General features: G+C 39.2%; 1 protein-coding gene across 7 annotated transcripts in view; it reads left to right on the plus strand.

Moving 5' to 3' along the window:
- The first annotated feature begins 1,191 nt into the window (after positions 1-1,191).
- Positions 1,192-26,512, plus strand: part of MAST2 (microtubule associated serine/threonine kinase 2) — a 198,933-nt gene continuing 173,612 nt past the window's right edge. For 4 of the 7 annotated variants that reach the window (XM_038183262.2, XM_038183260.2, XM_027462776.3 and 1 more), the window contains exons 1-3: positions 1,192-1,617; positions 21,019-21,166; positions 24,893-25,035. In XM_038183262.2, coding sequence (XP_038039190.2) covers positions 1,444-1,617; positions 21,019-21,166; positions 24,893-25,035 — 465 coding nt within the window. In that variant the 5' untranslated portion in view covers positions 1,192-1,443. The remainder of the gene's footprint in view (positions 1,618-21,018; positions 21,167-24,892; positions 25,036-26,512) is intronic. The other 3 variants (XM_027462779.3, XM_027462780.3, XM_027462775.3) reach the window with 2 other exon arrangements.

A 26,512-nucleotide genomic window follows, 5' to 3' on the forward strand; every position in this document is an offset into this window, starting at 1 on the left:
CTTTTTTTGGCACATGAAGAGAACAGGTGTGAGCCAGTGCAAGGTGGCCCACAGGCCACAACCAACACATAACTAATTGGCATCTATGTTGCAACAGGGAAAAGATCCAGCCAAATTATGACAAGGCACGGTGCCATCCTAATAGACTGACATTATCACGGATGCCAGGATTCCATAAATTTGCATTATTTACATTTACTTAGGGCAGGATTCCCAGCTGGGAAATTCCACACGGTTGTCCATCTCCCTCATATACAATTATAATCGAAAAAGATCTCTGTGACTAATCCAGCATCCTCAAATGGTTTTCAGCAAGAATTTAAATTTTCTTAATACTTACTTTAAAATGCTCCCACTCATGTACATCAATAAATCATTTAAAAGGGTAGTTTTGTTGTCTTTGTTTGTACAAAATGAATAAATAATTTATAAAATCAGCCTTTCTGCTTGAAGGATGTATGAACTTTTTCATCTTGGCAAACAGATTTTTTTTTTTTTTCCTGCAGCAGTAGCAAAGTTTCTCTCTTATTACGTAGTCAGGAAGAAGGCAACTCTGAAGCTATTTTGTGAAAAATGGATGCAGAAACTCGTAACTTACACCCTCAGGAAATAATTTGCAAAGGCAAAAATGCAGAAAGGGCGTGAATTACCGAGATGAAACACAAGATGATGATACATGCTCTGATTACTCCTTGAGGTAATGAATCTGTAGGTTTGCCTTCCTCTACTGAGGAGACGGTGAATTACACCTTCATCTGCTCCTTGACGGGATCTCATTCCAACTAAAGAGTGCATGGAAGGACTCGATGGGGATGGCGTTGCCTACAAGTAAATAGGAGGTGGCGGCATCACCGTCCCTGGGGGTGTTTAAGGAGAGGTTGGACGTGGTGCTTAGGGACGTGGGTTAGTGGGTGACAGTAGGGGGATGGTTGGACCAGATATCTTGGAGATCTTTTCCAACTTTTATGATTCTGTGACTCTAAACATCTTTATTGCCCCAGGCACCAGCCCCAGCGCAGCGCCCCTGAGGGGACTCCCCTCAGCTTCCCGCGCGCCTTTCCCGCCTCGCACCTTGTGGCGCGGTCTCGCGCTCACCCCCTTCCCGCCCTTTCCCAGCTCTCGCGCCTGTTCCCGCTCTGAGGCGGCTGCTCTCGCGATAGGAGGCGGCGGCGGGCGGGCTGTGAGGAGAAGGAGGAGGAGGAGGAGGAGGAGAAGGAGGCGGCCGCCGGGGGAGGGGGGGAGGCGGCGCCGCGGCAGCCGCTGCGCCCGCGCTCCGTGACAGGCGGCCGGGGGCCGGGCATGTCCCTCCGCCCCGCACGCAGGTGGTGGCGGCGGCGGTGGTGGCGGCGGTGGCGGCGGCGCCGCCCCGGCTCTCCGTGACTCTCCATGGGGCCCGAGCCGCGCCGCGGCCGCCGCTGAGGAGAAGGCGCCGCCGCCGCCGCGATGAGGAAGGGCCGCTCCCGGGGGGACAAAGCGGCGGCGCCTCCTCCTCCTCCTCCTCAGCCGCCGCCGCGGAGGGAAGGCGGCCGGGCGGTGGCCGCCAGCGCGGCGGAGCGCAGAGCCACCCTGCTGGGGGGCGGCAGGAAGGAGCCGGAGGCCGCGGGGGCGCCGGAGAGGGTAACGGCGGGGGGGGCGTTGGCATGGCAACGGGGGGGGGGCTGGGGGACATGGGGGGGCTATGGGGTGAGGCCGGGGGGCGAGGTGCTGAGGGCTGAGGGGAGGCTGAGCTCGCCGTCCTGCCGGCATCTCCCCACGTGGAGCGCGTTTCCTCAGCCCTTTAAGGGAAAAAAGGGTGAAGCTGGCGCTCGCCGGCTGGCTGGGGGCTGTCAGGCAGGCGGAGGAAGTGGTGGGGGGCTGCCCCCAGGCTTCCCGTGGCCGGAGTCCTGCCTGCGTGCCGGTGGCGGGAGGGAGGATGCGGTGACATCTAGCTGGTGCTATGTGCTGGCTGCTGCTGAGTGCAGAATCCTGCCTGGGAACCTCCCGCAGGTCGCTCCTCATCGTAACACTATTTGTGATACTTATTTCAGCGTTTTTGTCTTCGTTCTTAACGCAAGAAGTGATTTATTTGGGAAGTCTAAATTTGGTAGCTATTAAGAATACATAGGTTCATTAAAAAGAGCATTTCTGTTCAGTGCATACACTCATGTCTTTCACCCCTGCGGAAAAGGATCTCCTGATTGCTACTTAGATTGCAGGGATGAGAGACCCAACAGATTTTAAGCTTTGTTTCGGATACATTTTGATATTCCTAGTTTTACATGAAAGAAAAATGTGAGGTGAGACTTAGCAGTTTAAAAATGCAGGTGACAACTGATGCTTTTTTTTTTTTTTTTTTTTTTTTTTTTTTTTTTTTTGAGAGGGAAGTATCACAAGTATAAGGGTTCCCAAGATGCAGTAATTCATTGCTTTGTTTTGCCATTTTTAGGAGCGAAGAGAAGAACTGTTCTTTGACATTTCCTGTCAAAAAGGTGTCTTAAATTTGCATCGTTATTGCAGATGCCCATTTTTATTCTGTAGCTTTTTAAAACAATTTCTTGGCTTATTCCAGAAGAGCTGCATTATGAGCATGAAGGTGACTTCATGTCTGTACAGCACTATAAACATAAGTGCTGGAAATAATACTAACTGCCATTGGTTCATTTGGAATTACTGCAAAGACTTGGGAAGATTATATATTAGTAGCCGTTGTGTAGGACAACTTTCCTAACTTACTGGTCTCTGAGTTACAGAGGCCATTTGTCGATGCTAGCTATGGGTGCTCCCACTGCTAGCTATCTGAAAGTTGTACTTGGGTGTATTTAAATTGGGAAGGGTGGGAAAGGTGTTTTCATTTAGATACTCGGAGAAACTGTATTTCAGAACAGAAATGACCATTGTTGACTTCTGAGTCAGAACCATGAATACTTGCTTAGTTTCATTGGAAAAAATTATTTTTTTTAGTTGTTAAACTGTGAGTCTTCCACTGGATATAACTGATTATCAGGGATCTACTAGCTGGGAGAGGTATGCAAATGGCAGGCTGCTCTAGAAGCCCCAGGGGTGTATGCAGTCTTGCCAAGCTCAGAATCTGTCCTAACCTTCCGGAAGAAAAAATGCTGCTGGGATTCTTGGAACCCAGACACTGCCTTCAGTGGTAGTGGACTGGCATTTTGGTTTTGACTGGTGGGTGTCTTGAATATAGACTTCTTGGACTGGGATCTGGAAAAAGGGACCTCTAGTGTAGTGATTTTTTCCCCCATTTAGTATTATTCTCTAGTGCCTTATAAAACCAGGTACTTATGAGGGCAGAGGTGCTGCTGCTTTTGATGTTTATCGCTTTCTGAAACAACTGAAGAACGCTAATGTGCTTATTCAGGTCAAAAAAGTCTTAAAAACAGAAGAGATGACTGTTTCTGTTCCAAACTGCCCATTAAAATAGTGGCTGGTAGAACTCTTGCAGGCACCAGCAAGGTGCTTGCTGTACTGTTATGACACAGTGTGTACCGTATATTGACATGGAAATTGGAGGAAATTGCTTCTATTCTTGGTACTTGTGAACCAAACTTGTTATAAATCATGGATACAGAATGTGCTATGTACTGTATCATGTTGTATCGACCTCAAGGAGCTTCATCAGAACAGCATTATTATTGCAAAACAGGAAAGGCTACAAATTCAGAAACGCCAATATTTAAAATTCACAAGCCTTTTAAATGGGAGATGCTGGCAGTGTGCTTTTAGCTCAGGTACTCTGAGTAAACCTTCATACCGATATGACTTGTAGGAACAAGATCTCTGTGCTGGCAAGTGTTTGGTGGGATGCAGCCTTTGAGGAGATTAGCAGCTAAAACTTGGAAACCTTCTACTTGAAGGTCTGTGAAAGAAACCCCCAAACTTTGAAGGAGAACGTCTCAGCCCCTATCCCTTTGGTCTTCCATTTGAAGTGGTAGAAGTTTTGTAAATGCAGTAAACAACTGGAAATAAGTAGATGTGTTGGGCAACTTCAATAAACACGGCAAATGATCCCTCTCACAGAATCTGTCTTTAATCTCGATAACTCGGTATTTCTTTAAAGGTCAGGAGCTGCTTGTGCAGAGGGTGGTGGAAAGGGCCTTTGGAGATGCAAAAGAAAGCTCGATACTCTTTCCACTGATGCAACTTGCAGCTTGACAAATCTTTCCTTTGGGGGCCGCTTCTGTTTTAAGCAGCCCTTGTCTGGAGCCAGGACCAATGCAACAGTGTGCACAGCTGCAGGGAACGGCTGGGGATTAAATTCAGATTTCACACTTTGTTTGCCATACAGTTTCACAAGTTTGTGGTTGGGGAAGACTAAGCTACTCTAGTGTTGGAAAAAGTACTTATCAGACTGTGACCATGGTAGTTAATCGCCATACTGACCTTTGGGCCTTTGAAAATCTGATCCTTTAATGTGCTGTGCTTATAGATCTGACATGTACATACGATTAATATTTTCACTTTTTTTATGTGTTACATAAGAACATTAAAATGACCGTACTTGGTCACATTACCGATCCTGCTAGCCCAGTAACCTGCCTTTCTGAGCTGCCAAAAGCAGATGCTTAGTGAAGAGTATAGCGTATGTTGAGGAAATACCTTTCCCAGCCTCCAGTAATTTGTGGCTCTCAGATTTCCGGAACTGGAGGTGATATTTGTTTTTAGTGCCCCCAGTGGGTTTCTTCTTCTATGAATTTGTCCAATCAGTAGTTGAAGCCATGTATACTTGTAGCATCCACAGCATCCGGTGGCCGAGTGTTGTATGGCTTAGGCACAACTTGTGTGGGGAAAAACCATCCTCTTCTTGTTTGTTTTCTGACTTTCTACCTGTTTGTTTCATCCCTTGTTTAGTTCTTGTGTTGGAAGAGGCAGTGAAAAAAAATAATCCATGTTCTTCTGTGTGGCTTATGGCTTGATAACTCTTATTTACTAGTCCCTTGTTTCCAGAGGAGTTCTAGAAAGAGGCGACTCTGTCCTTGTCATTGTCCTGAGTACTCTGCATCTTTTGCAGGTCTGTTCCTTTGTGGAGACAATGATGCAGAGATCAGAGGAGCAGGGCTGGGGAACAATAACCAGGACTGATACAGTATTTCAGCATATGACAGCCTGTACTTTTATATAGTTTGTTGGGTTTTATTTTTATTCTTTAATCTTCTGTCTGTCCTTTTTTTTTTTTTTTTCTCTCTTTTTTGACAATCTTTGACTATTGAGTAGGCACTTTCGGGGAATTACTATAACTCCACAAACACTCCTTTAAGTGGTAATAGCTGGTTCAGAGTTTCTCATTGTGTACATAAATTTAGTGTATTTTTTTTTTATTTGCTTATCTGTATTTATCTACGCTCAGTCTTACCTGCTATTTTACAACCTACTTGAACACTATCATTAAGGGCATCTTCAGATCTTTGGCTGTCACTTTTGCAACCTTGAATAACTAAGCATTATCAGCAAACTTTGTCATGTAAATGTTACACTTCTTTGCTAGATCTTGCTTTAAAATACTGAAGGTATTGAACTTGGAACAGATCCTTGTGGAGTTCCACTGGCGATCCTTTTTTGTGAAGAAGGTTAGTTGTTCCAACTTCTTATTTTTTATCTGTTAATCAGTCAATTCGTAGTTGAATTGCCCTTCCTATCCAATGACAGTTTTGTTTCATTGAGTGAAAGCATTTTGTCAAAGACTCTAGAAATGCAAGTGGGTTGTCTCAGCTTACTCATCATATGTTTACTGACTACATTGAAGGAGAAAAATAGAAAGTTGAAGTTACTGTTTTTAAAAATGATGACAGTCGCCCCATCCAGAGGCATATTTCAAGCATTAAATTGTTTCTATATGATGCTTACGTAATTACTTTGAGACACTGTGATATTTATTGTCAAAGATCCTCTGTGAACTATAGTCAGTGTTTGTCAGTGTTGCTTTTGTTGTTGTTTTCTACTTCAGGTAGAAGTCAAAGTTCTCATAAAGGAGTCTTTGGTGCCTAGAAGATAGGACTTGAGGGGCTTACGATGAAGGTGTACAAGATCATGGTTGGTACGTAGAGGGTAGGTAGCATGCAGCAGCTGACTACTTCCAGTAGCATTAAGCTAGTCAGAGTTTAAAAACAAACAAACAAACAAAAAAACCCAACAACAACAAAAAAGGTGGATCTTCATGCAAGCAGTAATAGGCATATGATTTTTTGTTTGCCAATGGAAATGATGGATGCAAAAAGCATTCAGAGTTCAAGCACTGGAGGAGGGGTGTAGTGAAGATCACTGAATAGGGAGCCTGCATCCTACTGAGGAAAACTGAGCTGAAATTAACCAGCCTCTGGGAGAACTTTAGAACAGAGCAAGCACACGATGCCTCCTTTTACTTGACTTTTACTTGGGAATGACTATTGCTATTTGTATGTTTTATTTCCATGAGGAGTGGGCATTGGCCTGTCCCTAACAAAACTAAATCCTATCTTCCTCTGAAAGCAGGGGGAGGATAAACAGATGTGAGGAAAGCTGAACTATTGTGGAGAGTGTAGAAGGATAGAGGTTGAGCACTGGAAGAATAAGATAAAGGATGCTGGGTACTGAGTATCCACGAAGAGTGTGCGCTGCTGTCTAAATGTATCCAGGGAGATGGCAGGTGCTTGGCTTGGAGATATGGGGGGATACAGGAACAGAAGCAGATCCCATGCTTGTCAGTGCTCCACCCTCACTTCTGTTGAGCTTCCTTCTAGTACTCTGGATGACCATGGCCAGATTTATGAGTAGATTCCATGACTTGATGTGGCCTGGTAGGATAATAAAGAGATGAAGAGGAATACAGTAGCAAAATTGGAACAAATAATTCAAAGGGCTGATAGAGGGACTGCAAGTTGTAGAGAGAGCCTTCTGTGTTAGATGGACCCTGGGTCTTGGATGCAGTTTAACTTGGCTGCTGCTGAACAGGAGTCAGACAGAAATTTTGCTGAAGCTTGAGGCTCCTCTGCTGTGTCTGCATTCGTTGTATGGGAGAAGTTCAGTTGATGCCAGCAAGCAAGCTACATACTTAATAGAGAAAGATGAAAAACCTTCTTACTCCTGGTTAGCTTTATGTTCTGAGATTCCTTTGTATAGGGCAGTCCGTGCTGTAGACTATCTCCAGCTGTAAATTTTGATGTGACCGAAGAAACTGAGACCTTGCGTGTTCCCCAGACAACACATTTTGTCACTTCTGCATTGGAGGGAAAGTGTTTCTTGACCTCTGAACAAGGTCAAGTCTTTTAACTGTTACAGTCATTTGGAACTGTAACACTACAACCCTTTTGAGAGTAGCAGAAGTATTCCTTTATAGCCACATCTTTGCAACTTTGTAGTTTTATAGGTCCCAAAGCCGCATGGGTTATTGTGGCTATCAAGTGTGATTTCTCTACATGCCCAGGCCATGGAACTTTCCTGAGAGAGAAATTTAAAAATCTCTCTTAGAAATTGATCTTATCTTAAGCTTAGATCATGGTGTGTCCGTCACCTCTTCTGGATAGCTCTGCCAATGTTTAATTATTCCTGCAGTTAGGAAACTAAACCACATCTTATTTCAAGGCTTGTTTTGTCTAACATCCAACTTTCAGCCGTGGAATATGCCTGTGCTAGCACAGGCAGTAAAAAGTCTCTACTATCTGATATCTTTTCCATGTACACGTATTTGAAATGTAAAATCTAGCTTAAGTTGGAACAGAAGAAGAGTTCTTTTGCTTTCCCCCTATTTGTTCTTGGAGCGTGTGCACCAGAAGCAGGGGAAGTCTGGTAGCAGTTTGGAATACTGCGATCGCAAGCGAGGTTACTTCTCAACTACTGTTTGATACTTGTCTTTTTGCAGTTCAGGGATTGCGTTACCACAGTTGGGTGTGTCACAGGAGAGAAAGTTTTGTAACGTTATGCCTATGTGGATATTTCTACTCCCTGTATTCAGGACATTGTGCAAAATGGTCCAAGACTACTTAGAAACAATGAGTTGGAAAACTTATTCCCCCGCCTTTCATGTTGTCTCTCTTTCTTTTTTTCTTTTTAATAAGGAACAGCAAAGGATCTTTTCCACTGACTTCTTATCCTGTTCATTTCTTTGGAAAGCAGTCAGTAACCAGCAGGGAGAAACTGGCCAAACCCCAGAGTCCTAGTCAGATTTGTTTTGCCTCCACAGCTGCAAATAAGCTGTTACCATGCTTTCCCTGTTGTGTGGCAAGCCTGGAAATTGAAGAGATCTTTCTTTCTTCTCCTAATCAGAAACTGTGCTTCAAACATAAGTATTTTGCTCTCTTTTTTTCTTTTCCTTCAGACTGCATAACAGTTCTGGATTCTTTGGTTATTTTTGCTGTGGGTCTTCCCTTTTGCTTGCTAGGTGAAGAAGCAAGCTTTTGGAGTTTAGTAGGTGCTTTGCTTCCAAGCTTTCTGTATTCTGTCTCCCAGGCTGCTGCTAAGGGCTCGGTTGCAGCTGCTGTTCTGCTCTGTCAGCCATGGACCCAGTGGTTAACAGCTCACAACACGCTAAATTCTAATTTCATATCAAAATGTAAAAGTGGGGTAAAACTGATGTGAAGAAGATGAAAGATTGTTTCCAAAATTCAAGCAAGCAAACAGAATCAAGTGGACATATTACTAGCAATGCAGTTTTTATTATGCACATTGCAAATACCATAAAGGCAAATATAGATTAAAAATAGATATGTTTCTTGAACATTATTGCCCCAGCTTATCAAAGGAGGAATGGTGTTTGCTGAATTCTAGAAGATCAGGAACCATCTGTTCACAGAAATACCCCTAGCTGCAAATTTTGGGATGTTACTGCTGCTTAGGGCTGATTTTAGGGCGATTCTGTCCTGTCTCTGTTTCATCAAAGAAGCTAAAGAAAATACTTTCAGAAGACATTGGTAAAGACTCCCAAATTATGAGCTGTCGACATGACTTACCATTAAAAGCTCAGAGCTGTTTTTTCTAGACCTCAGACTTCCTCTTCCCATCTTCCTTTCTTTGCTGTCTTACAGAACTTTTTCTCATTTTAGTAGGAGAACAAAAAAGTTTTTTTTTTTTTTTTCCATTTTTTGTTGTTGTTGTTGTTTTTCGATCTGAGAAGATGCCAAGTTCTATCCCATAAAGCTTCTAATATGGTGAACCAGACTGCAGCTTCTTTGTATGGCTGCTTGGCGGCTGTTCTTACTCATCTCAGAGTTTATTTTCTTCAATTTATCCCCTTCTCTGTCTGAAAATAAAGGTAGTGAAGAAGCCAGAGCATAGCAGGGGAGGAGAGAGCTCTTTCCTGCAATATGTATGATTCTGTTTGTTTTCTTCTCTCCTGTTTTCTGAGGAAGCGAGAAAAGCCAGAAAACAAACCCCCGCTGTGTTCTGTAGGTATGTCACCACCTTCCACCAGCTGATTCTTGTTGAACCTTCTTCAGATTCTTTCTGATGCCACAGCTACTCTTGCTCAGTGTCTTTGTTAGCCATTTTTTGCCTTTTTATATTTTGGTCAGGCAGCAATAGCAGCTGCTGACAACACAGCACTCTGAGTTCACTTGTATGTTCATGCTAATGTCTGGAAGCAAGGAAAACAAAGTGACTGAAGAAAAGACTCATCTAAAAGGAGGCAAAAGGTAACGTTGTAAAGGGACTGGTTCTGCAATAGGCTTGTTAGATAATAGCAAAATGGAGCCAAAGGGCATATGGCACCTCTCTGGTCTGGTGCCATAAAAACATAATGTCCCTCAAAGTTGCATATTAATGGACAAACCTAATTTGTTTCTGTAATCGATAAGTAGGTAGACATTGCATCATCAGCACAGATGATTCAGCTTGCCCGTGTGAGGTTTAAATTGCCTGTCACTAATGAAGAATAAGAGCAAATATTGTGCACAATCCACGTTAATATCTTGCATATTAGAATAGCTAAGTGGACAGTGGAGAGCCTTATGAATATATGTTCACACTCTATTCACACTGCTGATGATATGCCTCTGAATTCAGCAGTTCCTTGTATTCCTTGTCCAAAAGAGTATACAAGTGAAGGAGTCAGGAGAAGACATCTATCAGTAGTGGCTGGTTTTCTTGTGGGACTACTTGTCTTTGCAATTATTAGCTTGAAGGGAAAAACTGCTGCTACTTAGTATTTGGTACAGAGCAGTTGATGTCCAAGGCTAGGATTAGGCATCTACAGAAGCCTCAGAAAGACTGGGGAAATACTCATAACTGCCTGCTTTGAGAAACAGGCAACATCCATGTGTTTTGTGTTGAAGGGATAGGTATGTGTTATTAACCACATGCTTAGAAGTTGGCTTGTTTGTTGCACAAGCTCACGTGCCTTCTTGCAGCACAAACAATTTCAGTGTTGCCCTGCCTGACAAGGCAGTTCTTAGAGTCTCTAGAAGAGGCAGTTCTGTATTCTTCCCCAATAGGCAGCTCGGGCAATAAACATTACCCTTTGTGCTCCATCAGTCAAGATAGCTTTGGTGCTTTTAAGAAATGCAGTGAATTATTATATGATATGGTGATAGGTTCTTATTTAAATATGTATGTATGAGTTGTTTTTTTTCACTCTTAAGTTTTTATTTGCGGAACGTGAGTAGCCAAAGTTCAGGAAGCATTGAAGACTGCTGGCCTAGTGAGTTGTATGAGACTAAACCAAAAACCTTTATCACCCATCAAAAGCTTGTTCCTCAATAACCACAGCAGCTAAGTAGACAAGTCATATAGTCTTACACAAGTTGGTTTCCACATCAAATTATGTTGTGCTGTGATTAGTCTTTTTGTGGTGATGTAATACTACTGGAAGCCTGATCAAAATGCTGATCTTTAGAGGGAGAAATCAAGTCCATGGCCACTCAGAAACCTGCCTTTTTTTTTTTTTTTTTTTTGTGTGTGTGAGGAAGTACAGAAATCTGTTTCAGCTGAGGAGAGAAATCAACATCTTTTTTTTTTTTTTTTTTTTGATGTCTTGCTAAGTGCCACTCTTTGGCTATAGGAAATTGATGCTCTGTGTTATCTCAGTGTATTAAAAAGCTCCAAAGGCCTTGTTTGGTTTGTAATGAAGTGGCTGTGTCGTCGCCTATAAAACCTGCTTTAAAACATGTTGCTTTTTATTTGCTGTTTCTCTAAGCTGTGTTTTTGTGATAGTGTGTTGTCTGACTTAAGCTTAGGTTTTGTGAACCCTAAATCTAGTAGTCAATCAGAAATTATTTTCAAATACTCTGTTATAAATACATGCTACATTGCAGTGAGGGAAGAGAGCTGAAGGCTGAAAACCTGATAATAATAGCATAATAAAATAGCTGTCTAGCTTGTAAGTTTTTATTTTTTGCTGTTCGGAATTGCTCTGAAATTAGTGGGAGTTCATTATGTGGAAAATAGGCTAATGCTCTTTTTCTTTTCAGGAAAAAGAAAAGTAACAGGCAAAACAAACTTTTTATTATTTTCTTCTGCCATTAAAATTGTGTAGTAAATGCTTTTACTTTTTGTTATGCTATACCTATAATATATAGTTACGTATTCATTATTATACATATAGTAAAAAAACTAACAAAATATTTTCTGAAGGCATTGGTTGGTATGGACTTTCACAGATGTAAGAGCAAGATGAAGTTTTAAAACATTCCATGTAGCTGTTTAAATGTCCAGAAGCAGATACCACTGATAAGATTACAGGGCTGAAATAAATGTTGGGCTGTGGGAAATTCAAGAGTTCTTGAAACTTGCTTTCTGATCCACTGTCAGCATACACATCTTCATGAACAGTCTATATAGGAACACTTTTCTCTAATGGTTTCTACTATACATCGTCACAAGTAATGCACCATAAACATTTTTAACAGTACAAAGCCAAAATAAGTTGAGTACTTTATATTTGAATAAATTTGAACCAAGTGGTCAGAACTGATGTGAAGTATCCAAAGAAATAAATGACGGTGACTATTTTAGAGGAGAAGCTATAAACGAGTTGCAAAGTTAATGCAGTGACTGCAGGCATTTAGGAATTTAACCATTGAGATATAGCTGGTGGGAGTGACCTACAAGTAGCCTCTTTGTTTGCGTGATGAACTAATCAAATGACTTACATTGGACCAGTGCAATGTCACGGTGATGGCAGAAATAAGTAACCATTAAAGTTAAATTATGCATTCAGTTATTATATATAACTGAATATATAATATACAATATATAATTATTTGGATGTTCTTTGGCCCTTGCATTGATCCTTGTTTTTAGGACAGAGGAGAATCTGTTTACAGCTCTCTTTTGCCAGTTTAGCAGACGCTTCTGCTTAAGTGTCTGCTGACTCTAGACTTCCAGTTTGTGCTCCAGCCTTGTTGATGTGCAGAAACCTGACAATTGGGCATTGTTTTTGTTCTCAAGCAGAAGCGAAGAAATACATGGCTTGTCGTTAAAAACCAAAAACAAACCTTGGCTGTTGTTTCTTTAGGATGGAACTGGATTGTGCTGCTTGGTGAGGAGAAGCTTTTGTGTCAATCTATAGAGACTCCATTTTTTTGTGCAGACATTGATAGAATTGTGAATTAGTTTATCTTTGTGTCTGCTATTTTATGTGCATTCCGTTAAGAAAAGCTAAGGATGAAGCATTTTTTTTTTCCAATGGTTAGCTTAATTTCTACCATTATAGCGTCTTATTTCCTTTGGGTCTTTGTAATTTTATGTACCGTCTTACAAAGGACAACTTTTTTTTTTTTTTTTTTTCTCCTATACTATGTGTGTATATCTGCTGTTGATTTTGAGGGAAAATTTATTCTCAGGAAAACTGCATAGTGCTTATTATTTTTGCTGTGCATTGGCGTGCTCCTCATCTGCGGAAGGAAGTGAGAAGATTCCAGATGGTTTGTGGAGACAAAAAATATTGTTGCCAAGGGACCGGCACTCTCATTTTTACAGACAAAAGCGAGTATTTAATTTTTTTTTTCCTGTTGCAAATACTGACTCTCATTAGTGGTCATTAATAATTTAATTATAATAAATTAGCGGTATCTAATGGTTCCACTGCTACTACTATTTGGGTGATAGCTGCAGTATAAAATATTAAAGCATCCTGGGCAAGAAATGTAGTTTGGTTAAAGAGGATTCCAGCAGTGGTTTTTTGTTTTCATAATTTTTTCCTGTGCAGTACGCAGTATTTAAATGAGCTTGTGAATTAAGATCACATCTTAAAATTGTTGTACACTTGTCTGTAGTTACTGAATGTCTAATTAGAAAAGTCTCTTTGTCACCTGACCTGTTCCCTGCCAAAATTTGTTTCACGAGTGACCTTTTTATTTTCCTTGTAGGCAGCTTCCTTTGAAACAAGTCTTGAAAGAGCGGTTGGTTATGGATTTTTCTCTTCTGGCCGCCTTGGCCTTGGGATATTTTTTAAGGGCTATATCTCAAATAGGACCTACAGAGACTTCTATTTGAGACTGGGCTTCACACTTACAGCTTTTAACATCTTTATTTTCTTTGGAAAGTGCATTTTTCAAAACAAAATTGGTACTCTGCACTTGTAAATAAGCCGTTTTTATATAGCATGCACATTTTGTGCACTGTTATTGTTCATTTGCCATACTTCATAATTTCAGCTAGTATTTTTAAATATATTTCATTTGTACCTTAGCCTTAGAAAATTCTAGATGGCTTTGTGTTGAGAATCAAATGTATTAATAAAGGTAACTTACAAGTCAGTAGTGTCGGGACACATCACATGCATGGCACATCTTCTGAATTTAGTGGAAGAAAGCCTTCATAAAGAAGACATAATTGATGTCTTATAACATCACATTTTATTACAAATCACATTTTTTTGTCATAACTCTTTTAATCTTTAGAGCAGATGGGATTATAATGCAGAGATGATGGACTACGGAGTTGTTCATGTGTTTATCAGGCCGGGAGTTAATTTCCTTTCTCTGTACAACTGGAACCTTTTATGTTTGAAACATTCATGTTTGAATACTAATGGTAAAGGGATGACTGGGGTGAGGAGGAAGCCTTTAATGTTCACTGTCTTTGTTCAGACTGGTTTTGTTTTCAGTATATCTAGCGAGCTTGTAGTGGGGTTCTGAGCCTTTATATAAAGCACTCTTGATAGTGGTTTCTTTAAGTTCTGAGAAGGTTGACACAGCCCTTAATTAGAGGATCTGTTGCTCTTACTTTCCTAGGTGGAATTCTTCTCAGGTTTAGGCGTTTACAATCTGAACTCAAGAATCACACTATGCTTTTTCCTCTTGTTAGGGAGATCCTAAATCAAATGTGTAGGATCAAATACTTTGAGTAAACCATTGTGGTACTATTTCTATTTTCATACAAGGACCAAATATTCAAGCTGAAACAATTTAATCCCAATTTACCCTGTCTTCTAGGCTGTGGTTGGTTCCATTAGGAGTAAAATGATTCTTCATCTTGATGAGCCTCAAAAAGAGTGTAATAGTGTACATAGTTGTAAATATTTACTTCTGCTTTTTAACAAGGTTTTTAATGCATTCCTGCAGCTGGGAACACTTGGCTACAAAGTTAACAACTTGAACTTCCCTGGTGAAACAACACTGAAGCTTCTAATTCATTAGTTCTAATCGAACATGCCTTGGAGTTGTTTCCTGAAGAGTTAACAAGAAAAAAAATCTTGCCATCAGAGGAGCAAGATAAGGAGGGTGTATCTCCTGGTGCCAGTTTCTGATACTTTTTAGAAGCACTTGCTTGTTCTTTTAACTACTTTTTTTTTTTTTTTTTTTTTTTTTTTTTTAATAGAAGGATTACAGTTTGTTTTGCCTGTTAAGTTTCTGTAATCTGCATTATAACTGCAGATGAGTGTATATGGGAAGCTGTACTATTTGCAAGATGTTAAATATGTGTTACACTGTGTTACTGTATATAACTGTATCGAAAACATTGTGGCAATAATGCTTAGCTTTTAAGTCATTTGGAAATTTCAAACCATAAAATTTATATGTAAATATAAATTTATATGTTTACATTTGGAAATGATGGGATTTATTGCAAGGTTCTTCAGATTATTAAAGAGAAAAATACTGTAAAGATCTTTTGTCTTTAAAATGCAGACATTTGTATATAATGGAATATATTCTGTAAAGCTTTTCTATCTTGTTGATGTAATAAACCAATACATTATAGCCTCTAAGAGGCTATGCTGATTTAATTTTCCTTGGTTCTGCTGTCTCTGACACTTCAGCATGTTGCTGGCAAGTATGTGAGTTAAGCAGATGCAGTTAAGAAGGGTCTTAGTTGCAAGTTCATATTCAGCCTACACTTTTAGTCATGTTTGGGCTCACCTCAGCTTCTTGATAAACTGTTGGTCCCCTTTGTACCTACTCACTAAGGCTACAAAGTTAAAGTGAATTTCAGTGCTAAATACTAAAGCATAAATATAATGCTTACGTTGCTTTAAGTGCTACTAAGATATTTGCCTTGCAGTCTGTTTTCTAGGCTCTAATTTTATTTCCTGGTGTGTTTTAAAGTACACTAGGGTAAATAATGGCAGAATCAGATTTATCTTTTGTTAAGGGTATGTATACATATTACAGAGGGAAGAAAGGCTAAGAAGAGAAAGAAATGCTTAGATATATGCTCACAATCCTGAAACAACAGGCTTTTTTCTTTTAAAGGACAAACAGTACCGGATTAAAAAATAGAGAAAAAAATGATCAGTAAGAATTGCTTACATTTAAAAAGAAATAAAAAATCAGAAAGTTTCAAATTATAATTGATTTGCATTCTCATTGGTTATTTTCTGTACATGTAGCAGTTCAAGAAATCACTACCTTGACATGCATTCACACTTGCAGCATTCACATGCCATTTGTAGGTTAAGGATCTGGGCTGTACTACTGTCCTTTCAAAAAAAAAAAAAAAAAAAAGTAAGCAGTTAAATTAGGTTGCTGAAAATCACTGCAGTGGTGTATATGTTTTTTTCTTGCTTGAATGGTTTGAGAAGCAGTGCAATGGAATGGAAAAGATGATGGAGCAGGTTCTTTGTAGTTATATTCTGAAATCACCAAATCAAAATGTTAACATGGCATGTTAGTGTAATCTTACCCACCAGGAAGAACATTTGGTTTCTTGTCTTTTGTCTATAGCTCCTGCTGCAGTCTGTCTGATTCTCCTTGCTGAGTGCAATAACCCCAGTGCCCCAACTGTTTTAACTGTTTTTCTGTGCAAACGTGCTAAGTGACTGAGCTGAAAAATGCAGAGCTCATCGCTGCTGAAGAACACCCATTTCCATTCTTCTTCATATCCTCCTGTTTCATGTTATGTGAGCAAATGTTTTGTATACCTTTGAAGGGACTGGTAGGAATAATCTCAGCCTAGCAAATCAAGATCTGGTTGTGTGATGCTCTTATCTCAAGTTCTAAGTTGTGAAGAGTTCTGCAGGCTGCATAAGCCTGATATTTTGCTTCTAGTAGAAGCCCCAGTTAATGCTCTTTTTTTTGTTTTTAATCACCATTGAAAAGAATTTAAAGGAGAGATGCTCACAATCTTTTCCATGCTATGTGAGTGGTGTTTCTCTTAGGTGCTTGCTAACGCTTTTATTTCTAACGCTGCAAGATTTTTTTTCTTTTCAAAAGTAGAAGTTGAGCCTGTAGAATTCTGGCAGCCTGAGCTATGCAATGAATTCTTCAGCCACTGACTTTGGTGGTTTGGCTAGTAATTTGAAAGCATGTAAGCAAAATTACGCTCTGTCACTGCAAAGTTTTCCTTACTCATGGATTTGAAATGTTGTGTATCTTTGAAATCTTTGTCCTTCATGTGTATTGCATCTTGCACTGGGACAAGGACAAGGGAAAATCTCTTCCTGTGGTGTTCTGGTTTTCCCTTGGTTGTATTAAGACTTTTCACATAACACCAGTATTTCTCTATTTCATCTATGAACTGCAATACCAAGGCTGGATTTTGATGGATAAGAGAAACTGTGGTCTTATGAAAGACAACTCTATTGTTGTGAAGTTAATACTTCCCCTCTTCATTGTTTTGCTGACCCAATATATGCATAGCTCTTAGAAAATGAAGTTTTTAACTGGCCATGTTGTAGTTCTGCATTTTTAAAACATTAATATGCTGTCTGAGAGCAGGGCTCTGGATTTTTTTATTATTATTTGAAAAGTGAGTTTGACAGCTATATAAACCCGCGGAGTGCAGTTGGGATCCCTTTCTTCAAACCATTCACCAGTTATGTAGTTTTCTGAATATTGCCCAAGCATTTAATGTGCTTAACAAAAAAGGGCTTATGAAGAATTTGCTGTAGGTAGTATGTGCGAAGCCTGTCTGCTGCAGAAGACGGCCTAGGTTCATTCATTACTGAGTGTGGGAAGCTGCTTCCTTTCCACTATTCCTTTCCTGTCTTTGTAGTACGAGCATCTGGTGGGGAGGAGTTGCTTAAGCTGGGGGGGCTGCTGGAGAAATGTGTGTGGAGTGGCATCCTGGGGGGTGGCAGGTGCCACTGGGGTCAGCTTGGACTGGAAGGTGTGCGTAGGCAGGATGTCGCAGCTCAACGGGTATTGTAGTAGAAGTAGGTGCTCTGTGCGCTCCTTCAGTGGGGCGCTTTGATTTGGATATTATCAAATGTAAAACGTTTGTGTACTGCAACTCAAGAAGGAATGATAAGAACTTGTAATTATTTTTACCAATAAGAAGAGACTCTGTGTAGAGGGCGAAGGGGAAGAGTAGGGAAGTAAGCACTTCCTTGGAGCTGTAGGGGTGGGTATGTGCCTGTCTACATATTGGGTGAAAAAAAGATGTAAAATACATAAGTTACTTTTAAAAGGACTTGTCTTACAGTTCTTTAATTTCTGTTTTTACAGCCTTTCCTTACTTTGGTGCTGTGAATGAATGATCATTCTTTTTTAGTTGCAGTTCACTGAGAAAGATGGGGGTGTTGTGTGGGAGTGTGCACCCCAGGCAAACTGTGAACAGAGAATCTCTGGTCAGGGCACACTTCTTCATGTTAATCTGAAAATTTTAATTTGCCCTGCTGATGGGTATTCTTGCTAGTGCAATAATCCTAAGATTGTTTTTGTACAGTATTGTTCTGATGAAAACTTTTGCAAAGCAATACCTGCCTTTCTTCCTGAAACAAACCTTTCAGAAAGTCCTCTATTCTTGCAGGTGCTGATTCTTGTTCCTTTTGTTGATTTGAATGTTAAATTAATAGTTGATCTGGAGTTAAATTAACAAATGTCCAATAACTCTAGTAATGTTATAAGGTATACCTTTCAAACTAAGGATGTCACACTAAGCCATCATTAAAATTAAAATTTATGAAAGTGAAGTAAAAGCAGCAGCTGAGGAAATTCCATGTAGTTGTATATCCCTGGTGCTCTTTCCCATGTTGTTTTCCCCAAATCCTCTTTTCTGGTGTCTATACTGGGTGGGAGGAACGGGGTGCAAAGGAGGTGCCCCGGAGCCCCAGTTTAGGAGGGGATGTATTCTATATTCTGGGTGTGGGGAGTATTTGGGCGGTGACAGGCAGGGTCCCTTGCTCCTGTTGCTGGCTGCTGTGTGTCTTCTGGCTGCGTAATTCCTCCAACCATCCCAACGCAGCTGGACTTGGCAGAAGAGCAACAACAGTTGCTGCATCAGCCTTATAAGAAGAACTGTGCTTCCCCTTCCTGTGCTGGTGAAGGCAGGATAATGGCCTGTGCAGGGTGAGGGTGCTTAAAAAGTTGTCTCTTCTAAGGATTTATTTAATAGCACACATTACATGGACTGAGAAGGAGACCAGTGGCATCTTGTTAGTAGGGCCTTTCACTGGGGATATGGCTAGGTTCAGTGAAATAGCTAGATATTATAGAATGCTGGAAATGATTGTAGAATGCTGGGTGAGATTTTAACTAACCTGCTTGTAAGTTGGAATGCCCTCCCCCCCCCCCTTTTTTTGTGGGGGTGGGTGTACATTCATTTCTGATTGTTGTCATTGGGAAAAGCATGACAGTTTTTAGAAGTTACAGGCATTTAGGACATGTCATATTAAAAGTGTTGTGTATATCTCTATTTACAGACATGTATGTATGTGCAACCATTTTCTGCCATCCCAAATAGAAATAGCAAAGACTTTCTCTTTTCCCCAGGCCTCCACAGCTTTCAGAGATGTTCTAGCAGACTGCTAATGTTGCAATTTAAAATTACTTAGCCTACTCCTAAGTACAACCAGAAAGCATGGTAGCATGAGCGTAGGTGTCTTTTCAGCTCTCCAAATGACAGAAAAACAGAAATATAGGCTGCTGCACACGAAGGCGTTCAGTAACTTTGTGGAAAAGTTCAGAGGCAGATGAAAATGTGAGCATTTCTGCTTCAAGATGTGAAGAACCTGAAGGTACGATTAAAGCAGTTTTCAGGTCACGCAGCTTACCCCAGGTCACTTGTTTTTGTTTCTCTCCCCCCTCTTGCACCAACAACAACTGCTTGCAGCTGTGTGATGAACTGGATGAGTGAGCTGGTCTACTCTAAGTTACCCAGGTCTCATTCTTGATTTGGTTTAGTTGGTGTGGCAGCTGTGAATGGCGAACTGTAACTGGAGGAAGAGATTGTTTTAGAGTAGTACTTCTCAACCTATGAAATGTTCACCACTGAAGCAAATGTAGAGCAAAGCATTCCTGCTCCTCAAACAAATAGCCAAGTTACTGTTATGAGGTGCCAAAAAGAGATGGGGTTTAAGAAAGGTCAAGAATGAGTGAGTCAGAGCTAAGTGAGGATACAATTTCAAGTCCACATTCAGTTTTCTTTTTCATGTAAAACCACTTTACTCATGCCTTTTTTCCCTTTCTCCACAAAAATTCTTGAAGCTTTTAGAGTGTGCAGCCCTGCTCTGGATTTGACAGTTTGGGGCATAACTCTGTAGACTGAACAGGTTTGAATTAATGACTTCAGAAATTGATTGTGATTGCAATCTGCAAATCTTAATTAAAAGCCATTAATGGTAGATGATTTTTTTGATTTAAGCATGACTTAAAAGACACGATTTAAAACTGCTAGGCTATGTGGTGATGTATCATGCAAGGATATTGTTCTTTGCAGCTTATTTTCTGCCTCAGATGAGATTTTATAAGGATAAGCATGACCCGAAGTAGCTAATGAGAGGCATTTGAAATAAAATGGAGCAATCCATTAAGACACGTGTAATGTGTTGCACAGCTGCAGAGAAGGGAAGACTTGACCAAGTGCATCTACGTAGGCTGTAATGGAAAGTGTTACATTTTCTTCAAAACCACATATGATAGCTGTGCTTGTACTTTTTCTTCAGGCACATAATGTGAGTTACTTTGACACCTCCAGAACAATTAAATGCATGAGGGAAAAGCTGTGGTTGTGTTCATCGCTGTTCTTCTACCTATTTCCATTTTGATTGAAAGTTTGCTGTATGCTGTGAAAGGAATTTACATGTGTGGGAGTGTTTCTGACAAATACATGTCTAATTCTGTTTGTAGTAATAACAAAGACATTCCACAAAGAATGATCTCTATCCTAATGAATTATTATATAGTGATATGTATGTTCTTGTAGTAAAGCTGCTGAACTGTAACTTATACTAGGAGATTCAGGTTGCAATTAGACATCGGAACTGTTTCTTTGTCTGTAGACTAAGAAACAGTTCAGACTGTTTAAACTCATAGACTAGAAGGAACAAATATTCAAATATTCAATATTCAAGAAATCCAGAGATAATCCTCTTTACTTTAGTAGGAAATAGATTAAATCAAAGCTGAGCATGATTTTTCATTGGCCTTTTTACCTACATGCTGTAACTGCTAGTAATTTCTGTAGCCTAATTGCCTTTTTGTGACTCATATTAATGGTAAACCTTACAACAATAATGTTCAAGAAGCATATTTGACTGGGGTCTTGTGATGTGCTTTTAGCACAGGTAAGTGGCACAAAAGAGGGGGATTTACATTTCTGAATAGTCTGCTTAATAAAAAATAATAATAAAAAAACATAAATAATCAGATCTCATTTATACTTGGAGATAGTATATTTTAGAAATTGATACAAGAGGTTTCACTTACAAATTTCTACTTGTTCTTCTTTGTACAGGAAACAGTAATAGAGTCCACTCCCTTGCGCTGCAGAAAGCTCAGCAATCCTGACATCTTTTCATCTGGTGGGAAAACTAAGCTCCATCGTCAGCTAAGTCAAGATGACTGCAAGCTACGCAGAGGTAGTTTGGCAAGTTCTTTGTCAGGTATGCCATTTTGTAAAGACCGTATGACAATTCGTTATTATTAAAATACTCTGTATTACTTGTTGGCATAACAGTTGTGATAAAAGATATCGATAGGACATTTCTTTAAAACTAGACGCGACCTCTTGTTGACAGGAAGGCATACAAGTTTTTATATAAGAGGAAGATTCAGAAGGAGGTATTAATAGAAGAGAGTGAAAAAGAGAGCTGGATTTGGCATGAAATTCTGCATATTGGCCAGAGTGAAAAGTTAAAAGCTAAGATTTGATGTGCAAAGTTAAAAGAAGGGAGTGGTGGGACTTCAGGCAATACAGTGATATATTCTTACCTCTTCTACTTCTAAAGCCATCACTGACTGTAAGCTTGCCTACTTTGCCATATCGTTTCTTATGGGGAACCTGACTTTTATATCATGTTGAAATTATTTCATATTTTTTTTATTCAAAACGTGATGCAAAGTAAAAATGCTGCTTTAAAAAGATACATATTTTTCAGTTTATATTAGTGTTTTTTTTTTTTTCCTGACCACAGTTTTCAGCTCTATCAGAAAATTTATTTCATGACTACTGTAGAACCATGGAGTGAACATAATCAACTAATGAGTCAAAAATGTTGGGCTAAGTTCAGTAGTTCACTTCTTTGGAGACTTCATACGTGGGCGAGGGGATGCTTGCACAATTATTTAGAGCTTGTATCAAAGTCTGTGATATCAGCATTAGATCATATAGAGCTAGCTGCATGATCGGTCTAGAATGAAATAGCTGATCTGCCTGAATACCACTGTTCTTCTCTAGGGTTAACTTTTAGCCCATTTCCTCCCTAATTAGGCTGACTGTTTGACTATTTGCATGTTAGAGCAAGAACAAGAAGGGCTTGAAATTCTCAGGTGGGAGGGGAAGAGAGCGGAACCGCTCATTTTGGCAGTAGCATGGGCTTGACTTATATGATTGTGAAAATACAAAAAGCTTTGTTCCCTCCGTCCTTTATCTGGAGAAAGATAAATATACTAATGTTTGAGGTGCTGGGTGTAATGGAATTAAATAAGCAGTAAAGTATGTACATTTTATTTTGGATTGGCCTTGTCTTAATGTTTTATTTGTAATAAATGGGTTGTTTTTGAAAAATGGAAACTCACTCATATTTTGTACGCAAGTAGGGTTGTTCTTTAAAGTAGGTTAATCACTAGAGGAGAATAAAAGAAGAAGTAAGCAAGAGGAAGCAGGAAAATGAGAAGTTCTATATTTTTTTTAAATATATTTTTTTCTGTTTGGATATAAAATCCTTGTAAATTTTGTGTCTGAAATGATAACGTCCTCCACAATTTGTTGCTGCATCTTAGTGAAATTTCAGTCTGCTATAACCTGATACAGGAAGGGGAAAAGAGCCGCAGCCAGATCATTTTAACTCAGTTGGATAAAGGAAATGTAGACATTTAGATATATGTTTTAAATGCAGGTGTTGGGAATGTATGTAGGACTCGAGACATGGTAGGGAAAGGCTTTAGTTTCAAGCTCCATCCTGAAAATAATTCCAACTTATTTTAGTGACAGAAGCAAATCAATTTGAGTAATACTTGTATATAGATGAAATAGATGGTTGTGCATGCAAATTGGTTGGCTGAGATTTGACTATTGATTGAAAACTGTCATCCTGGATTCAGATTACGCAGTAGGTGGCTTCTTGATTCCCTGAAAGAAGTTCTATTTTGTTTAAATATGAGCTGTTTTTCTGGAACTAAAAGGAGATATTGATAACTATATCATATGTTATTTTTGCTCCCAAGTACTGGCATTTTGAATGGGTAGATAATCACATGCTTTGAATTGCTATTATAGGATAGTTTGCTAGTGCTTTGCTGAGATAAATACAGCATTGTACGTTTCTGTAGTTTTAGACCTCTGCAGAGAAGCAGAGTCATTGTTTTTACACATAATTTGAAAATGAGCAAACCACAAAAATTATGTCCATAGTTGTACACAGATAGAATGGGACTGAGAAAAAGATACTACTACGTTGGATCTTTATTTGCTTGCCAAAGTTGAGCCTTCTAATCTCTCATACTTTGCCTCATTCCGTTAATGTACAGTTACTAGTTCATTACTTTTAACTATTACTGGAAATTAACATAGCCAAGGTACAAAACCAAAACAAAAAAAAATAAAACACAACACCATCACCCACATGAAATCATGGATGATCACATTGACAGTTTTCTAAATCTTGTAGCTGCTTTTATGTAACAAATGTAATATACCACATTTAATTCTAAGGTCAAGTTGAAGAATTTGCAAAAGAATAGCCTGCTGAGAAAAAGTGTTTTCTGCAGTATACGTGATGAAAGATGCAGGCTTCTTCCTGCTACTGATTGCAACAAATGTCTTAGTCTCCTGTGATTCCTATGAATTTGAGCATGTAGTAGTTGAATGCAACCATGTTCGCTGTGCTTGGAAGGGGAAGGAGAGGAGGGCACACACTGTTTCAAAACTATTATTTCCTTTTCCCATATATAAGTAAGTGCTTTGCACTGTTTTAATATGGGAGGTAATGTCTAGGATAGTGTACTATTAACAGTCCATACTTCTTTTTTGAGTTTTGGACATTGAAATAATTTAATCTGACAATATTTAGAGAAAAGAGGTATTATTTGCTCCCACTTTGCAGATGGCAAAATTGAATTACAGAGTCTGACTGGAGTTACAGAGGAAGTCATTTGGAAGCTAATAGTGGAATCAGGATTTAAACGCTTTTTCACCTGTGTTTCAACTGCTAGACTGTCTTCTTTTTTTATTGTGAATGACATTGTATGTAAAAGGACATTGTCAAGCCTGATACAGTCAAAATCTGACTTACTTTGTTTCTTTCTTGCTCTGGAAATTTACAGTTTGTCATTTTCAAAACAGTTTTATATTGACTAGAAAAAAAATGTATTGAGCAGATCCTCTTAAGTGATTATTGTATAATTTCTGCAGGAAGGCACAATGGTGTGAGCTTTTTGAGATAGGAACTACTGTTCTCGCTGTGTGTGCGGCATGGGAGATCAGCATCTGTACTAGTGAAATGCAAAGGAGGCTTGGAAAAAATACAAAATGTTTTACTTTTAGGATACTGTGATGTTGCTGACCAGTGAATTTTCTCTTAAAGAGAAAATATTGATCCCTGACTCAAAACAAAACAATGGTTAAACATATATTATTTTCTGACCAGAGCTGAATGAAATCTGCTGCTGAATGTTGCAGCAGATTTGGGAAATGTTGCAGCTTTTGGGAAAGCAGGGATATCAGACTGGCTAAGTTACTGAGAAGAGGTAATATTGTAAAATTATGAGTGTATTTTCATGAGAATTTTTAAAGTTATACTCGAAGGTTTTTGTAACACGAACATTTCCTCTCTGTAGGGCAATAAATCGTTTAATTGGCAGCAAATGCTGTTTTCTTTTTAAGCAGTGCAAATTATAGAAAGGTATGAAGTGATAAAAGTCCATTTCTACAAGATTTTGGATTTGTCCATTACATAATAATGAAAGTAAATAATTTAAAAATATTTAATTATAAAAGGTAATGAATTCACGAGCAGTATACTGTTCAAGTTCTAACCAATCAAAACTTTTAAACTGCCTTTTTATGAACAATTTTTTGTACATATGCAATATTTGTTATCAGCATGGTATTATGAATTTGCAAACTTGTTTAAAAATAAGTTGATAGTATTTTGGTTTTGTTTTTAAAGGAAAACAGCTACTTCCGTTATCAAATAGTGTCCACAGTGGAGTGGGACAGACAGTATGGCAGCCACCTGGAGATACCTCAAACCTGGTCCGCATGAGAAATCAGTCTCTAGGACAATCTGCTCCTTCACTTACTGCTGGCTTGGTGAGTAAGTCTGGCAATAATCTTGATGATTTAATGCTATAAATCAAGAGCGGTGTGATCCCGTGCTATGGTTTTTACCTTGCTTTCTCTCCTCCCTCTCATTGAAAGCCTCATTTTGTTCATGTGCCCACTTTTTGGGGTTAGAGGTGAACTAAGAGGAGAATGTATTCACCCCGTTTTTTGACAAAAAAAAAATGAAAAGGAAAAAATCGTGCAAACAAATAATTATTTCTTTGTTGGGGAAGCTCTTTTTTGATGCTACTTAAGCTGCCTGATTCCTGAAAGAAAAATATAACAGTGGAAGTCTAGAGAGATGTGAGCATGGGAACCTGACCATTTGAAACAAGTTTAATTGGGAAGCAGCTTTCTGAGTAGCTACCTTGGCCTATTTCCCCAGAGAGCAGCTAGGGGGATGATGCTGAAAGGAATAACTGTCCATGGAATTGAAAAGCTGGAACTGACATCTGCTGTTCTGCATGGTTTCTGTCAAATGGCTTTAGTAAAAATGAATATATTTTTGAAGAATGTTGCATCTGTTAAATTAGCATTCTCTAAGAAGAGAATGTTATATGTGGGAAGGAAATTCAATTGGCTATAGATGGAATTGCAAACCAAAAGGAGCATAACTTCTGTTTTTAGACGTTCGTTATTCCCTCTATTTTAAATTGTTGAAGTGCAAGGAGAAGAGAAGTTTAAGAGTAGGCAAAGACAGCTATCAGCTGTTTGCGAGCAGTCATACATACAACATAAATTGCTCATAAATGGTAAACTAAAAGCAAAACTAGAAGCTTATTTTTTTTCCGAGTTTTCATGGTGTTGTCCCTGTAACAGGTGTTACGGAAATGAGGAAATTTTGGTGTGTTAACTGCACCATCATATAGGGCTGTAAGGAGTTGGGTGAATGTTTCTTAAAAAGCAATGACCCCTTTGAATGCTTCTAGTTTATAGAAGCAATGGCCCCTTAAGTTAAATGGTGTACCTTGTATGTAGTAGCCTTTAGATTGCTACCAGTTAGACTTTTTTTGTGAATCCTTGGCAGTTTGGTACCACCAGGATTTGAAAACAAATTAAAATCTTTGATGTTAAAACATCCATGTGTTTGTGTTTTAATTTCACAATGAAGTGTTTGTGGTCTTAGCATTTTTAGATGTGCTACTGCATTGATTTGATTTAATTGTATTGTCTTAGATTGGTGCCTGTCAGTAGATACTTTTCTATCAGTTTTAGTCTTAAATATTTATTCTTAGCAGTGGTTGTAATTTCTCTATATGAATAGAAGTAAAAATTGGCACGTGAGAGTGGCATCCAAGTTCTTATCTGGTGGGGTCTTGAGAAAAAAAAAAAAAAAAGAAAAAGAGAAAAAAGGGAAAAAGCAAAACATTAAAATACAGATTTATTGCCTGGTGGTAGGCAAATACCTTGAAGTTTTATAGCTTAATGAAAATAGCTGTGCTTTAAACCAAAGCATTAGTTCTCA

This window comes from Anas platyrhynchos, chromosome 8 (genome assembly GCF_047663525.1).
Source record: "Anas platyrhynchos isolate ZD024472 breed Pekin duck chromosome 8, IASCAAS_PekinDuck_T2T, whole genome shotgun sequence".
In the NCBI taxonomy this organism is placed as follows: domain Eukaryota; kingdom Metazoa; phylum Chordata; class Aves; order Anseriformes; family Anatidae; genus Anas; species Anas platyrhynchos.